At 45.7% G+C, this 18,253-nt stretch overlaps 1 protein-coding gene across 1 annotated transcript in view; it reads left to right on the top strand.

The window, feature by feature from the left end:
- The first annotated feature begins 10,360 nt into the window (after positions 1 to 10,360).
- The window catches only part of ATRX (ATRX chromatin remodeler), a 175,668-nt gene continuing 167,775 nt past the window's right edge, over positions 10,361 to 18,253 (top strand). Inside the window, exon 1 of the mRNA XM_049767135.1 lies at positions 10,361 to 10,563. Coding sequence (XP_049623092.1) covers positions 10,544 to 10,563 — 20 coding nt within the window. The 5' untranslated portion in view covers positions 10,361 to 10,543. The remainder of the gene's footprint in view (positions 10,564 to 18,253) is intronic.

Here is an 18,253-nt window from a genome sequence, read left to right as displayed (position 1 = left end):
AAGTCATTTTTGCAACAATTCTCAGAGACAATGAGAGGAGGGCTGGAACTTCCAGCTCACTTCATGAAGCCCACCACAAAGAGTGGTGAGTACAGGTATAGAAATAACTACACAGAGAACTACCATAATCAAGTGAATGAATGAGGGAATTGGAAAGGCTGTCTGGAGTACAGGTGGGGGTGGGGTGGAATGGAGGGAGATTTGGGACATTGGTGGTGGGAATGTTGCACTGGTAAAGCGGGGTGTTCTTTACATGACTGAAACCTAATCACAATCATATTTGTAATCAAGATGTTTAAATAAAGAAAAATATTAAGGGGCCCGGAGAGATAGCACAGCGGCATTTGCCTTGCAAGCAGCCGATCCAGGACCAAAGGTGGTTGGTTTGAATCTTGGTGTCCCATATGGTCCCCCATGCCTGCCAGGAGCTATTTTTGAGCAGGCAGCCAGGAGTAACCCCTGAGCATTGCCGGGTGTGGCCCAAAAACCAAAAAAAAAATTTTTAAAGAAAATAAATACAATTTAATGAACTTAAAAACAAATAACTATAGTAGAATGCCTGTCTCGAATATAGGCAGGGGATGAGAGGGGGAGAGGGGAATGTTACACTGGTGAAGGGGGTGTTCTGTTTGTGACTGCAACCCACCTATGATCATGTTACTTAAATAAAAATATATTTAATAAAAATTAGGAGAATATTGAAATTTTGCTTTTAGAGTGAAATTCTCCTGTCTTTGTTATACAAAAGAAATTGTGTTCAAAACACAATTATTAAAGAACAAAATGGGGTATTCGTGCATTTAAATTCATTTTTGTTGTTGGCTGTTTTGTTGGTGGGGCCACACCTAGTAGGGCTCGGGGATTACTCCTGGCTCTGTGCTCAGAAATCACCCCTGGCAGGCTTGGGGGACCATATCAGATGCTGGGGATCAAACCCAGGTCTTTCCAGGTCTGCTGCGTGCAAGGCAAACACCCTATAACTGTGTTATCATCCCCACCCCATTCGCTTGAATTCTCATCCCTAACATTATTTTCTTTAATTTTTTTTGGCTTTTTGGTCACACCCGGCAGCGCTCAGGGGTTCCTCCTGGCTCTGTGCTCAGAAACCGCTCCTGGCAGGCTCAGGGGACCATTTGGGATGCCGGGATTCGAACCACCGTCCTTCTGCATGTGAGGCAAACACCCTACCTCCATGCTATTTCTCCAGCCCTATTTTCTTTTTTTGGTTTTTGGGCCACACCCTGTGACGCTCAGGGGTTACTCCTGGCTATGCGCTCAGAAGTTGCTCCTGGCTTCTTGGGGGACCATATGGGACGCCGGGGGATCGAACCGCGGTCCGTCCTAGGTTAGCGCAGGCAAGGCAGGAACCTTACCTCCAGCGCCACCGCCCGGCCCCACCTATTTTCTTTAAATTATTTTTAAATTTATCCCAAGGAGAGCTTGGCTATCAAGAGCTGCGTACTGGCACTTTCAAGAAGGCACACACTCTCATTCTTGGGCAGGGATGCTTTAACTACGGCCCACCATTTTTTCCCTATAGCACCCTGCCTACAGCAATTTACCATCTACAGCTCTCCCACTTATGGGTCTTTTGACATATTTTGTGGCAATATCCTTGTTACCTTTTTTGCATAGATCCAGTAAAATGAAATATCTTATTGAAAGAGAGGAGTTTCCATCTATTAGAGCTAGGAACTCCAAAATTCAAATGCTTCAGGTACGTCCTACAAAGCCTTGAACATTTGTCATTATGGGCTTGATTTAAGTTTCAGTTGCTCTGAGATTTAATCATATGCTCCAAAATAAGGGTCCCACCAAGAGCAGGACCCGGGACAGTCTTTGTGTCACCCTGGCAATGACATGGGACATGAGAGAGCCAAAGAGCTCATGTGTAATGTCTTACAGTGACAGCTCTAACTGAACAAAATGGGAGGAAAGCGAGCCTTTACTTTCTCCAAGACCTTGAAGAAGGACCCCCTGGGATTAGACAAACTAAAGACTGGCTTGAAGCCTGCAGCTGAAAGATATTACCAAATGCTTCCTGGGAAAGCCCTCCCCCTATTCTGAGGAGGTTTGGGTCACACTGGCAGCTCTCATGTTACTACTGGCTCTGCGCTCAGAATTCGCTCCTGGCAGTCACGTGGGGGGGTGCCGAGAATTGAACCGGTGTCCGTGCAGGGTTGGCCGCGTGCAAGGCAAACACCCTACCACTGTGCTATTGCTCTGTCCTCCATTTTATTTATTTTTTCGAGGGGTCACACCCTGCGGCGCTCAAGGGTTTGCTCCTGGCTCTGCACTCAGAAATCGCTCCTGGCAGGCTCAGGGGACCATAAGGAATGCTGGCAATTGAACCCAGGTCCGTCGTGGGTCGATGAGTGCAAGGCAAACACCCTATCGCTATGCTATATTTCCAGCCGCCCTCCCCCCTTTTAATCTAATACAGGCTAAAAGTTCTTACTGTGCCCATGCAAAATAACAGTACTTTTACCATTTTGCTATAAGCTCTGTTCTGGGTATATTGTATCTGCTCACCCATGCTTCTGGCATCGCTGTTACTACTCATTTTGGATCCTACTTCTTCTTTTTTTTTTTTTTTGGCACACTCGGTGGCTCTTAGGGGTTACTCCTGGCTCTGAGCTCAGAAATCGCTATTGGCAGGCTCAGGGGAACATATGGGATGCCAGGATTCGAACCACCTTCCATCCTGGATGGGCTGTGTGCAAGGCAAATGATCTACTGCTGTGCTATCTCTCTGGCCCAGTTTCCATTTCATTTGAGAAAGGAGTGCGTCTATGGAGCTGGCCTGGTTAGAACATGAGGGCATGGTTATGGCTGCCAGGCTTCCCAGAAGAACTCACTCATCAAATTCCCACACTCACTCCTCAAATTCCCACACTCACTCCTCAAATTCCTGGTGATATCAGCCCCAAAAACATGTTCTTGGGGTCAAAGAGATAGCACAGTGGTAGTGCATCTGCCTTGCAAGTGGCCGACCCAGGACCAATGGTGGTTCGAATCCTGGCATCCCATGTGGTCCTCTGAGCCGGCCAGGAGCGATTTATGAGCAGAGAACCAGGAGTAACCTCTGAGAGCCTCCGGGTGTGAACAAAAAACCAAAAAGCAAACAAACAAACACATAAAACCAAAACAAAAGACACACAAAAAACCAATCCATGTTCCTGCACAAAAACACAATACAAAAATGCCTTCTAGGGGCCGCGATAGCACAGCGGTAGGGCGCTTTCCTTGCATGCAGCCCATCCAGGATGGATGGTGGTTTGAATCTTGGCATCCCATATGGTCCCCTGTTCCTGCTAGGAGTAATCCCTGAGCGCCACTGGGTATGACTCAAAAAACAAGCAAAACGAACAAACAAACAAACAAAAAAACAAAGTAAAACAAAACCTTTGTGCACTCATATTCATTGTAGTGCTATTTACTATAGCCAGAATCTGGAAACAACCCAGATGCCCGACAACAGATAAGTGGCTATAGATGCTGTGGTATATGTACACAACGGAATACTATGCAGCCATCAGGAAAAATGAACTCATGAAATTTTCCTATACATGGATGGACATGAAAAATATTATGCTGAGTGAAATAAGACAGGGGGAGAGATAGACACAGAATAATCTCACTCATCTATGGGATTTAAGAAAAAAAGACATTATAATACTACCCAGAGACAATAGAGATGAGGGCTAGAAGGACCTGCCCATGGTATGAGGCTTACCACAAAGAGTGGTGAGTTCAGTTAGAGAAATTACTACATTGACAACTATTATGACAATGGGTAGTGAGAGAAATAGAATGCTTGGCTCAAATATAAGTAGAGCATGGGGAGGAGGGAGTTGGGGGTCATTGGTGGTGGTTATGTTGCACTGGTGAAAGGGAAGTGTTCTTTTTTATAATTGAAACCCAACTACAAACATGTTTGTAATCATGGTGCTTAAATAAAGAGATTATTTTTAAAAAGTTGTCTAAGAGGGGAAGAGAGAGATAGTATAGTGGGCAGTGTACTTGCCTTGCATAAGGCTGATTTAAATTTAAATCCGAACGAGGTGTGGTCCCCCTCTCCCAAGAGAGGTCCAAATGCCACAAACCTGATCCACACAATTGAGTTAGTGGGGGAGGGATGGAAAGGGAGGAGCTTTGGTATCTTGGAGGATAGAGGTGGGTACACTGATGGGTGTGGTATTAGAATAATGTGCATGGGAAACTAGAAACATTATCAACAGTGTTGTAAACCAAAGGGTCTCAATCAATTCTGGTCATTTTTTTCTCTCTTTTTTTTTTAAATTTTTTTAATTTTTTTTTTTTTTTGGTTTTTGGGCCACACCCAGCAGTGCTCAGGGGTTACTCCTGGCTGTCTGCTCAGAAATAGCTCCTGGCAGGCACGGGGGACCATATGGGACACCGGGATTCGAACCAACCACCTTTGGTCCTGGATTGGCTGCTTGCAAGGCAAACGCCGCTGTGCTATCTCTCCGGGCCCAATTTTTTTTAATTTTTAACTACAAGAACAAAGATGCAAAGAAAGAGCACAAGGTAAAGTTACAGTGGAAGGACAATCACCCATAAGATAATTCTCAGAAGTCCCCTTGCTGATATCATAACTTTGAACTTTTCAGCCAAAGAACATTAAGATAAATAAAACAGAATCCATGTACAATTACTATGTCCCTCAAGTCCCCAGATTGTAACACATTATAATATTTCTTAACAGCACACAAGGCAATTTAAAGCCATAAAACTTAGGTAACTCCTTAAACATTAGAGGCATAGTATTTTTTACATTTCCATGTACATGCATATTAGCTTAAGTTAACCTCAAATTTTAAGTGGGTGCGTTTTAAGGATTAGAGTCAAAGGAGCACAGTAAAAACGGTGTTAGAGTGGCAACTGTTGTTTGCATAGGCCCACCAAAATATGAGGGACATGGAAAGAAATAACCTTGGCCGAAATACAAAGAGACCCTACCCCTGAAGTTTCCTGGCATAAGACCAACTCTAGGCTCCGGGCAAGTTAGATCGTCCAATCCAAGACATTGTCCATAGTGCCAACACACTTTTCACAATCTCGTTGTTGGTATCATGTTTCTGTATTAAATATCATGGAATCTGCATATCCTACATTGAAGTCAGGATGTGGAGCGTCCTCTCGTTTCACTTCACCATTAAAGGTCAATGCAGAGAGTCCAGTCCTGTAAGCAGGTTGTTAAGTCTTCTCAGTGTTAAGGGAAGTCTCTTTTGAGCAGGGCGATGTCTGAGCAGTGGTAGGGTCTTCTGTGGTAGAGGATTGCTTCCAGGTGATGTTATAGACAAACCTGGATGTTTCGTGGATGGCTTCCCTGGTTCAGGGGTAAATGGAAAATGCCCTTTCTTCTGAGGCCTGTGCCAGGTCATTATGTCAATGTTCAGGGTGTAAGGTCCCTTTGCACTACAAGATTTGTGTATTCCAATCTCTATTAGATAGGATCTTATTTGTATGTATAGTAATTTCCAATTTTAATGTGCCTATGCAAAAAAGGAGCAATGCCACGTTTCATTATTGGTGCATATGGGGGCCATAAGAACAAGTCCAACAATCTCCATAATATGGTTCAATCATAAGCATTAAACTGGGGGACTCTCACCAAAATTCCTTGTTGAACAGCTCATAAAGAGAAGATAAAAAGTGGTTAGAATCGTCATTGTATGAGAGAATATTTAGTAAGACTTATAGTTGTCAGAGAAAAAACAAAATATTCTAAAGAAATACGTGTCCATTTTATTTTATTTTATTTATTTATTTTTTTTTGGTTTTTTGGGCCACACCCGTTTGACGCTCAGGGGTTACTCCTGGCTATGTGCTCAGAAATCGCCCCTGGCTTGGGGGGACCATATGGGACGCCGGGGAACGTGTCCATTTTATGTCTTTTGAAACGGTTTAAGGTTGTTACACACAATACAAGGCTTTGGTCTGGGATTAGGATTGTGCAATACTGAAATTAAAAAGAGTAGTGATGTTTGAGGGTTGAGAGAGTTAAGGAGTAAAAGTGAACTTTGTAGGGGTGTGGGAAAGGGCAGAATACAAAATGGATATTCTGGATACGCAAAACATAACATAAAGATAAGGAATACTCTTAATACATAAAGTGCGGTTTTCCATATGCAGAGTGGTCAGAAATTGCCAGTGACAAACTTAGCGGAACCGAGCAAATCTCAGCACACCCGAGGTAGGACCAACCATTTCTGGCCAGCTGGGCTGTCACCCCAGAAGGCCTGGAAGCTGGGGGCAGAAGAGGGGAAGGCTGGGGGCCTATCAAGGGTCTCCCCCAACCCCATGCCGGCTAGAGCTAGCCTCCAGCTCAAGAGAGGATCAAGAGAGAGCCGGAAGCCAGATTCTGCCAGCCCTACACCCTGTGCCCTTCCCATCCTAGAGTGAGAGAAGGGCGGGGAAAGCTTGGGACCCCATCCAGGAGGGAACCCCCGACACCCACCTTGTCTGGACGGCTGGGCTGCCACCCCAGAAGGCCTGGAGGCTGGGGGCAGAAGAGGGGAAGGCTGGGGGCCTATCAAGGCTCCCAGCGCACCCAAGTTAGGGAGAAGGCCTTGCACATGGGGTCTTCCCCAACCCCATGCCGGCTAGAGCTAGCCTCCAGCTCAAGAGACCAATTCTGGTCATTTTTTAGGCCACTCCTGGCAATGTTCAGGAGTTACTAATGGAGTGCTCAGGGGACAATGTGGGATGCCAGTGTTGAAACCCAGGCTGTCCACCACGTGCAAGTAATGTGTCCTACTTTCTCCTACCATCTCTCTAGTATCTCAATTAAAAACTTAAAAAAAAAAGTTTTCTGGGCCCGGAGAGATAGCACAGTGGCGTTTGCCTTGCAAGCAGCCAATCCAGGATCAAAGGTGGTTGGTTCGAATCCCAGTGTCCCATATTGTCCCCCGTGCCTGCCAGGAGCTATTTCTGAGCAGACAGCCAGGAGTAACCCCTGAGCACCGCTGGGTGTAGCCCAAAAAAACAAAAAAACGTTTTCCGGGTTCAGAGTGATAGCATAGCGGGTAATGTTTTTGCTTTGCACATGCCCAATCCAGGTTTGATCTGACATCTCAATGGTCCCCTCAAGTCTGCCAGGAGAAATTTCTGAGTGTAGAGTAAGCACTTGCCCCTGAGTGCCACCAGGTGTGGCCTGGAGTGATACAGCAAGTAGGGTATTTGCCTTGCACAAGTGGACATAGACTCAAGCCCTAGCTTCCCATATGATACCTGAAAAACTGCTAGGAGTATTTTGTTATTTTTTTTGGTTTTTGGGCCACACCCAGCGGTGCTCAGGGGTTACTCCTGGCTGTCTGCTCAGAAATAGCTCCTGGCAGGCATGGGGGACCATACGGGACACCGGGATTCGAATCACCTTTGGTCCTGGATCGGCTGCTTGCAAGGCAAACGCCGCTGTGCTATCTCTCCGGGCCCAGGAGTATTTTCTGAGCACAGATTCAGGGGTAACCTCTGAGAATCTCCACGTGTGGCCAGAAAGAAAAAAATGTTGTCCATCTGGAACCAACAAGGTAGTTTAATCAGCTGAGTTCATACTTTGAGTGTGGTGGCCTCACTTTTGATTCCTGAGACTCCTGAACATGGAAGGGAGTAATCTCTGAGCGCAGAGCTGGAACCACCCCCTCAGCACCTCGGATGTAACTCCAAAAGAAAAAAAGAAAGATTTCCAGTGATTCAGAAATGTAGTTCAATGATAAGTTATACTTGCATAAATGAAAACTTTGTTTGATCCCTGGCACTGCAAAAGTTGGAGAGATAGCATGGAGGTAAGGCATTTGCCTTTCATGCAGGAGGTCATCGGTTCGAATCCCGGCGTCCCATATGGTCCCCCAAGCCTGCCAGGAGCAACTTCTGAGCGTGGAGCCAGGAATAACCCCTGAGCACTGCCGGGTGTGACCCAAAAAAAAATGAAGCCCAAGTTTTCTGCTATGGAATAGTTCAAGTGGTGGAGTACATATGGGCACATGCAAATCTCCCCGTACAATTCCAAGCACACAATGCAGCTGGGTGTGGGTTTTATTTTAAACAACAACGAAACAAAAGCAACAAAAAATGGAGATAGTATAGGGGTTATGGCTTGCATCTGGCAAAAATAGTGCCACATAAGAAAGGTACCACAGAAAACAGGTTCCCCAAGCACCACCAGAAGCAATTCCTGAGCACAGAGCCAGGAAAAGCCTCAGCAGGGTGTCTGCTAATTCCCCAATATCTTTCTTAACTTTAAAACATCCTTATAGGGCCCGGAGAGATAGCACAGAGGCGTTTGCTTTGTAAGCAGCCGATCCAGGACCTAAGGTGGTTGGTTCGAATCCCGGTGTCCCATATGGTCCCCCGTGCCTGCCAGGAGCTATTTCTGAGCAGACAGCCAGGAGTAACCCATGAGCAACGCTGGGTGTGGTTCAAAACCTCCCCAACAAAACAAAACAAAACAAAACAAAACAAAAACATCCTTATAAAAATTTTTTTCGGCGACACCCGTTTGATGCTCAGCGGTTACTCTTGGTTAAGTGCTCAGAAATTGCCCCTGGGACGCGGGGGGATCGAACCGTGGTCCTTCCTTGGCTAGCGCTTGCAAGGCAGACATCTTACCTATAGAGCCACCTCACTGGCCCCTTATGAAATTTTTTTTAAAGACTTAACACTTTCTATTCCAGTTAAAAAATAGCAACCCGGGCCCGGAAAGATAGCACAGCGGCGTTTGCCTTGCAAGCAGCCGATCCAGGACCAAAGGTGGTTGGTTCAAATCCTGTTGTCCCATATGCTCCCCCGTGCCTGCCAGGAGCTATTTCTGAGCAGACAGCCAGGAGTAACCCCTGAGCACCGCCGGGTGTGGCCCAAAAACCAAAAAAAAAAAAAAAAACCAAAACAGTAGCAACACAAGTGACTTAAATTCAACAAATTTCCAAACTTCAAGTTAAAGTTTGCAAGTATTTGCAAATAAAATATCCTTGCAGGAGTCCTCAAACTTTTTAAACAGGGGGCCAGTTCACTGTGCTTCAGACTGTTGGAGGGCCGGATTATAGTAAAAACAAAAATTATGAACAGATTTCTTTTTTTTTTTTTTTTGTGGTTTTTGGGTCACACCCGGCAGTGCTCAGGGGTTATTTCTGGCTCCACGCTCAGAAATTGCTCCTGGCAGGCACAGAGGACCATATGGGGCGCCGGGATTCGAACTGATGACCTCCTGCATGAAAGGCAAACGCCTTACCTCCATGCTATCTCTCCGGCCCCTATGAACAGATTTCTATGCACAGTGCATATATCTTATTTAGAAGTGAAGAAACAAAATGGGAATAAATACAATATGTGGCCCGCGGGCCGTAGTTTGAGGACCATTGCGTGACTTTCAGAGAAAAACTTTTAGAGATCATCCTTTCCAAACTTCCTGTTATGAGTGCAAAATAGATCCAGATCTCTGTTGGTCTGAGAATTAAAGGTCACCTCAGACAGGGAAGTGTGCTCCCAAAGGATAGTTTGAAGCTACTTCAGTATTGCAACATTGTATATAGATCTTGTTTATTGCAGAGACATATACTATGTATGTAAGCATGCTGCAATTTTTTTTTGTGGTCACACCCGGCAGCACTCAGGGGTTTCTCCTGGCTCTACGCTCAGAATTCGCTCCTGGCAGACTCAGGGGGCCCATATGGGACGCCGGGATTCGAACCACCATCCTTCTGCAGGTAAGCCAAACGCCTTGTCTCCATGCTATCTCTCAGGCCCCCCAAGGTGGAATTCTTGCTATTACATGGACAACACAGTGGAAAAACAACAAACCTGAAATCGGGGCATTTGGAAAGTAGGAAAGAAAACAGAGAGGAGAGCGATCCAGAATCGTGGTGAAATGTACCACGTGTGGTGTGAATTTCGGTTCCCAGTCCTGTGGGATCTTGTATTTTGGTTTCCTCATCTGGAAAACAGATGACGGCAAGGCTGGCCCAAAGGATGCAAGAATCGCAGGAGCTATCTGTGATCCAGGAACATTCTAGTGCTGGGTTCAGAGTCAACTCTGGGTAATGTGTCCCTGTCGGGCTTGCTAAAGACCTGAAAGAGGAGGGATCCAAAGGATCTTGGAGAATCAAGTCCAATTACATCACTGGCACTTCTGGGTCAACGTGATGGAATTAGAGCCCAGGAAAAGGTGGAGGGGATCGGATGACGTCGATCGCCTTAGCAACAGGCCCCCCCCGAAAGGTGAAGCCTCAGAGCCAATGGGAGTGTGCGAGTGCGACGAGCCGGCCAATGAGTGCTGGCAGCAGGCAGGGGGAGGCCGCGCCAATTCTCCTGCCTGAGCCTGGCCCAACAAAATGGCGGCGTTGTCGTCGTCGCTTTGTTTCCCCGGCTCCACGGGCCGCAGCCTTTGAGTGGTGGGGAGCGCTGGACACGGCTCTCGCGGCGGCTAAGAGCTCGGTGAGTCGCTCGGGTCGGCGAACGTCGGGGGCCCCGCGGCGCGACGCCCGGCGGCTGGTGAAGCGCGAGCAGGCATTGAAGCGAAAACATGACCGCTGAGCCCATGAGGTAAACCCCGAGCCCCGCGTCCGGGCCTGCGCCTGCGGGCCCGGCGCCGGGGGAAGGCAGGCAGGCAGGCAGGCAGGCAGGCTCTTCCTGGGTGGGGCCGGGCCTGTCGGGCCTGGCCGGGAGGCATCCTTTTCTCTCCGGCTGCAAAGCGCCCCCGGGGTGGCTCCCGCGGGTGGGGGTGGGGTGCGCGTGGGGGTGGGGCGCGGCCTGGCGCGGGGGGGCCTCTCTGCTAACCTCCCCCCTCATCTGTGAAGCTGGCCTGGTGTCTTCGCTCTAGACTGCGGTGCCTGTGTTTGAGACGCCGACGTTGGAGGCCGGGTTTGGTATCACGATCATTCTTTGTAATCTTTGGGCTCGGGGGGAGGGGGACCGGGGTAGCGGGGGCCTGGGGGGGGGCTGGAGGATGTGAGAACTTGGGACGACTCGGTGGCTTTTAGGCCCCTGGAGAGGGGAAGTAGTACCCCGGCCTTGCGGAATTTTTCCTTTCTGGAAGCCCGGGGGACAGGCTTTTTTTTTTTTTAAAGGGGGGGAGGAAGAGGATGGATCTGACCAGATCTTCAAAAAAAACAATAGTTTTTGAAGGCTATCTTTGGATTTATCTCTGGCCAGGGGCTTTCCTTCCGCAGAATCCCCACCTACTATTTTTTTTTTTTTTTGGGTAAAGCTAACTTGAATGGGTGATCGGACAATTCAGATGTTTTATTTTCTGGCAGAAATTCGAGCGAAAATAAGCAGACTTGATTCTGTTCATTATTTCAGGAACGGGATGGGAGAACAGGTTAGTATGGATTGATAGGAAGTGAGATTATTGCCGGGGGAACCGCGCCTAGCTGGTCACACTTCTCAAGCACCAGTCAAACACGTTTCGATTCAGGCTGGTTTTTGTGCTTTCGATTTCCCTCGATTGTGCTGTCTTGAAAAGATGAGTGGTGTATCGTGCTACCTCGATAGTGTAGCACCTTTCAGGCTTGGGTTTTGAAAGATACCTTCTTTCCAGCACTGAACTTTTTGACTTTTTGTTTGTTTCTTTTGGAGTCACACTCCTGGCTCTGCTCAGAAATGGCTTCTGGCAGGCTCAAGGGACCATATGGGACGCTGGAATTCGAGCCACTGTCCTTCTGCATGCGAGGCAAATGCCTTACCTACATGGTATCTCTCCGGCCCCTGAACTTTTGACTTTTAAGTCCCTTGTGAATTGTGTATTTTTTCTACTTTGAAGAGCATTCTTGGTGCCTATTCACAACATAAGGGGAATTAGAGGGTGCATGGATCACAGCATTTCATTTACAGTTCGTAAAAAGCTTTTGAATAACTGGTAGATGATAATACATTTTAGTGCACTTCAAGCTAGCATGTGAAATATGCGAAAGAGCCTTTAATATATTACTATAATATATAGTATTATATACTAGTTATATATATATACAACTTCTTAGCACTTTTTTCTTATACTCTAAGGGTGTACTTTTTGGTTAAATATGACTCGATTCTTTTTTTTTTTTTTTGGTTTTTGGTTTTTGGGTCACACCGGGCGGCATTCAGGGGTTACTTCTGGCTCTATGCTCAGAAATCGCTCCTGGCAGGCTCAGGGGACCATATCGGATGCTGGGATTCGAACCAATGACCTTCTGCATGAAAGGCAAATGCCTTACCTCCATGCTATCTCTCTGGCCCCTCAATTCCTTATTTTATGAAGTGTGCATTGAAAGTTACCAATTGAACTTGAATGTTCTCCCTTTTGTTAGGGTGAACAAAGTTTGAATATGTAGAATTCCTGAATAAAGTTAATTACTTTCATGATAGATCCAGTGTTATGGGTCATATCTAGCAGTGCTCTGAGATTATCCTGGCTCTGCATTCAGGAATTATGTCTAGCAGTAAGGGGGATCATAATGGATGCTGGGGATTGAACCCAGGTGGGTGTGTGCAAGGTAAGTGCCCTATTATTTTAGAATGGCTCTAATCGCCTAAGTTTAGTCTTGACTCTAGAGCAGGGGTCTCAAACTCGTGGCCCGCAGGCCGTTTTCGGCCCTCCATACAACATTTTGTGGCCCGCGGCCGGCCTTCAAATATCGCAGTATTTGCGATTATTTCATCGCAATAAAAATCGCATTAGTAAGAAAAAAAATCGCATTAAACATTCGCATACCCCGAGCAGTTCGGTTTGGGGTAAGGGGTATGCAGATGTTTAATGAGATTTTTTTTGTGGTTTTTGGGTCACACCCGGCTGTGCTCGGGATACTCCTGGCTCCAAGCTCAGAAATTGCTCATGGCAGGCACGGGGGGGAGGGGTGGTGGTGGTGGGGATGCCGGAATTCGAACTGATGACCTTCTGCATGAAAGGTAAAATGCCTTACCTCCATGCTGTCTCTCCGGCCCCACTAATGCGATTTTTTATTGCGAATATTCAGTAAGCGAAATCCCTTATGCAGCCCTGCCTCACCCTGACTTTGCCTCCTGTGGCCCCCAGGTAAATTGAGTTTGAGACCCCTGCTCAAGAGATTGGTTCTCTTGTTACTGTTTTGGGTCCATACCCTGTGGTAGAACCCCTATGCATGCAGTGTCAGGTATCAAACAAATCTCTGCCTCCACAAGCAAAGCATGAGTTCAGTCTGTTGAGTTATCTCTCTGGCCTCAGGAATTTATGTTATTAAAAATTAAATTAGAGGCTAGAGTTATAGAACAGTGGGTAGGGTATTTGCCTTGTAGGTGGCTGATCCCGGTTTGATCCCAGCATCCCATATGGTCTCCCAAGCCTGCTAGGAGTAATTTCTGTGTTCAGAACCAGGAGTAACCTTGAGCCACCACTGGGTGTGAGCACTCCCCTTAATTAAATTAATTGTTGTTTGGTTTTGAGGTTAAAACTTTTCTCCTTTTTGGTTGTGCTGGGGATCAAACTCAGGGCCTTATACATACAAGGCAAATTATTGTTGAACTACATAACAGGTCCCAAATATTTTTCTTTCAAAAATTTTTATAAACCATATTTACATGGGAAGCACTGGGAAAACACCTACCTAGTGTGTTCCCCATGCTGGGGAACTGTGAAATGCTAGGGATCAAACTCAGAGCCTTGAAAAACTAGACCTGAGCACAACCACTTGAATTACTATTTATTTATTTATTTATTTATTTATTCATTTATTTTTGGTCTTTGGACCACACCTGGCAGTGCTCAGGGGTTACTCCTAACTCTGTGCTCGGAAATCGCTCCTGACAGGGGGACCATATGGGATGCCCTGAATTGAACCCAGGTCAGTCTTGCGTCTGCTGCGTGCAAGGCAAACACCCTACCGCTGTGCTCTCTCTCAGGCCCCAACCACTTGAATTATTACTTGGATCCCCGAGTTTATATTTCTTATTTGGTTCTTTTTGGGCCACACCCAGAAGTGCTCAGAACTAACTCGTGGCTCTACACTCAGAGGTCACTACCATGGGACTAGTGGACCATTAATTGGCAAGTACCTTAGCCACTGTTCTATTCCTCTGGCCCCAGGAGATTGTGTTCTTAATTATAAGACATTATTATCTCCTTGATCTACCAGGTTGAATGTGATTATGACCATTAAATTTGGCCTAAGTATCATGGTTGAAGAAGTTAGCTGCCCCCGCAGGGAATCATTTGGCTTGGTGGGAGAGTTTCATGCCAGCTTCTTTTTGTTTTTGAGAGGTGCCCACATCTAGCAATGTTCTAATGCTTAGGGGTTATTTCTACATTCAGGAATCACTCCTAGTGGGCTCAGGGGGACCATATGGGATGCTGGGGATCAAACCTAGGTCTGTGCTCCCATTGGCTCTTCTAATTCTCTTCTAAAGTGATTCATCTTTTTCTCACATCATATATTTTTTTGGATTTTCTTTTCTTTTCTTTTTTTTTGGTTTTTGGGCCACACCCGGCAGTGCTCAGGGGTCACTCCTGTCTGTCTGCGCAGAAATAGCTCCTGGCAGGTACGGGGGACCATATGGGACACCGGGATTCGAACCAACCACCTTAGGTCCTGGATCGGCTGCTTGCAAGGCAAACGCCGCTGTGCTATCTCTCCAGGCCCGGATTTTATTTTCTATGCCATTACCCCCTAAAAGTGCTTAGGACTTACTCCTGGCTCTGTGCTGAAGAGTTAATCCTGGTAGGGTTTTTATATGCTATCAGGGAATCAACCTGTGTCAGCTGCATGCAAAACAAGTGTCCTGTCCATTGTATTATTTTACCACCCCTATATCAGATGTTCTTTAAAAAAGAGAAATATTCTGTTTTTTACTTGCGTTAATATGAAAAAATGCTGGACCTATAATGATATTATAGTGGTATTAATATAATATGTAATGATACAATAATAATGATATTATAGTGATATATATATATATATATATATATATATATATATATATATATATATATATATAGCCTTGCATGTAGATTGACCCCAGTTTGATCCCTGCCTGTCACCCCATATGGTCTCCATTGTCCCACAAGGAGTGATCCTTGAGCAGACCCAGGCAGGAGTCAGTCCTGAGCACTACTAGGTGTGGATCCAAAACCAAACAAAATGAAATAAAAGATATTTCCTATAATTCTGTGTTTTTTTTAAAGCTAAAGGCAATAGGAATAAAATAAACCATTTGCTTGGATAAATCATACACTGAAAATGCAGCAGCTCTGCTCTTGTAAGTTTTGTTACTCTTTTTAAAAATTTTTTGAGCTACATGCAGGGGTGCTCACGGTTACACTTGGCTCTGAACTCAAATCGTTCCTGAAAGGCTCAGGGTACCATATGGGATGTTGGGTATCTAACACAGGTAGGCCACGTGCAAGACAAACCAATTGTGCTATTGCTCTGACCCCTTGTACTCTCTTTTTGAGGGGTATTTGATTTGCGTTACATTTGTGTTTGCTCAGGGGCTACTCCTCATTCTGTGTTCAGGATCATTCCTATTGGCGCTCAAGGGACCATATATTGTGCCAGGGTTGGACTGAGGTTAGACTCTTCAGTCTGATGCCTTAAAACTTTATTTTCTTTTTGACATGCTTATTTTTATTTATTTATTTTTAGTTTTTGGATCACATCTGGAAGTTCTCAGGGCTTACTCCTAGCTCTGCTTTCAGGGATCACCCCTGGCAAGACTTGGGAGACCATATGGGGTATTAGGAATCTAACTTGGGTTGGGTACATGCTGCAGGTCAAGCACTCTGTTTATAGTACTGTCTCTCTGGCTGCCTTCCTAATTTTTAGGAAGGGGGGAGGGGGACACTTGGTATTACTCAGGACTTACTCCTGGCTCTGCACTCTATAATAATTCTTGACTAACTTGAGGAACCTTCTGGGATATGAGGACTGAACCTTACATCGTTGGCTGTGTACAAGCAAAAACTACTCATTGCTCCATGATCTCCTTACTACTATTTTTTTTCCTTACTACTATTTTAAAGGATTATTTATTTTAAAGAAGATTGACTTGTTTTCTCTAATTTTTGATATTATGGAAGATTAACCTCTCTGATAAATTTAACTTTACATTTGACCCTTGAAATACACTAATTATTTTCATCTGTCCTCTCATTCCACATTCATAAATTCAACCATCTGTAGATGTGGAACCTGAGAATGCAAAGGTTGACTGTGGTCTATTTTCAGATTTTTTTTTATTGCAGCACCTTGCATTAGTCAGGGCTTACTCTTGAGTCAGCACTCAGGGATGGAACCTGGGTTGGCGGTCCACCCTAGGTTAGCATGTGCAAGGCAAGTGCCCTCGTACCACTTCAGCCCTAGCTATACAATGTTTTGAAAACATTTTATTTATTTATTTATTAAGGTTTTTGGGCCATATCCACCGGCGCTCAGGGGTTACTCATGACTCTCCGCTCAGAAATCACTCCTAGCAGGCTCGGGACCATATGTGATGCCAGGAATCGAACCCAGGTCTATCACAGGTCATCTGCATGCAAGGCAAATGCCCTACTGCTGTGCTATTGCTCTGACCTCCCCAATATTTTAAATCACTGGAATATCTTGACTACTTTGATTGACAATGTTTTTATAATCTCAAATTCCCTGAAAAATTGTATAAAAATTAATCATGTCTTCACTTAAAAATTGGATACTAGACAAATTCGTTTGGATGGGTCGCACCTAAGACTGCTTTGTGCTTACTCTCCTGGGTCTGTGCTGTGGGATCATTCTTGGAAGCCTCGGGACAATCTGAAATGCTGGGGATCCAACCTGGGTCTGCTACATGCAAGGAAAGCACCCTAACTACTATATTATCATTCTAGACCCCCTTTCATATTTTTAAATAAATCAGTTTTGTTGATGAAGAAACTGGTTATATTTTGTTTTGGGTCAATATGGAAGTTTCTTTAGTGTATGCATGTTTTTTGTCTTAAAACTTACGGAGTTTGGGGATTGTAATGATGGTACTGTTTGAGTGCATAGGATGTATGCCTCGCATGTGGCTGACTTGAGGTTTGGTCCCTGATAGTTCCCTAAGCTCCAACAGTAGTAATCCCTGAGTGCAGAACCAAAAGTACATTGTATCCGAAAAAGCCAAAACAATAAAAAAGCCAAAAGGCAGTGAAACAAAATGGTTTTGATACTAATACTTGGTTGCTAACTTGTGCTAACACTAGAAAAATGCTAGGATGTTTATAAGTGTCACCCATCCCCCATTTTCCTGTGTAACCTTACCTAATGGTCAGACCAGCCCATTTCTGGGAGGAGTCTTTGGAAGGTAACAAAAGAGTTGCCAGCAGGGGTATAAGGGAAGATTTAGTGAGAAGTAGGAGAGGTTGGCTGGACGGAGGATTAGGAAACAGGCTGAGATGTTAGGCGGCCGAAGTAGCTTGCTTAAAAGATTTAAGCCTGACTGGTGAGATAGCATGGAGGTAAGGCGTTTGATGGGGCTGGGAGGGTGGCGCTATCCACGGTTAGATCCCCTGGTGTCCCATATGGTCCCCCCAAGCCAGGGGTGATTTCTTTTTTTTTTTGTTTGTTTTTTGGGCCACACCTGGCATTGCTCAGGGGTTACTCCTGGCTATCTGCTCAGAAATAGCTCCTGGCAGGCACAGGGGGACCATATGGGACACCGGGATTCGAACCAACCACCTTTGGTCCTGGATCGGCTGCTTGCAAGGCAAACACCGCTGTGCTATCTCTCCGGGCCCCCCGCTAGGGGTGATTTCTGAGCGCATAGCCAGGAGTAACCCCTGAGCGTCAAACGGGTGTGCCCCCCCCCAAAAAAAAAGGCGTTTGCCTTCCATGCAGAAGGACGGTGGTTTGAATCCCGGCATCCCATATGGTCCCCCGAGCCTGCCAGATCTAGTAGAGCCAGGAGTAATCCCTGAGCGTTGCCGGGTGTGACCCAAAAACAAACAAACAAACAAAAAAAAACCAAAATAAAAAAGATTTAAGCCTTGGAGCCACTCATGGTGGCCAGAGCCTAAATAAAGCTAGTATCTCCTGAAACTTCTTGACTGCTGTGGGTCATTCCTTTTGTTTTACTAATCACCGAAGGGAGAGATGTTATCCCATCCCCCATTTTCCTGTGTAACCTGATCTGATGGAAAGACCAGCCCATTCCTGGGTGGGGTCTTTGGAAGGTAACAAAAGAGTTGCCGCAGGTTGGATATATAGGTGTTTGGTTGTTAGCTAGGTCTCCAGAAGTAGTTGTAAGGTGTAGTGGGGTTCTGAGTAGT

Source organism: Suncus etruscus, chromosome X (assembly GCF_024139225.1).
Source record: "Suncus etruscus isolate mSunEtr1 chromosome X, mSunEtr1.pri.cur, whole genome shotgun sequence".
Classification (NCBI taxonomy): domain Eukaryota; kingdom Metazoa; phylum Chordata; class Mammalia; order Eulipotyphla; family Soricidae; genus Suncus; species Suncus etruscus.
This window is presented reverse-complemented; position numbering and strand designations above follow the sequence as displayed.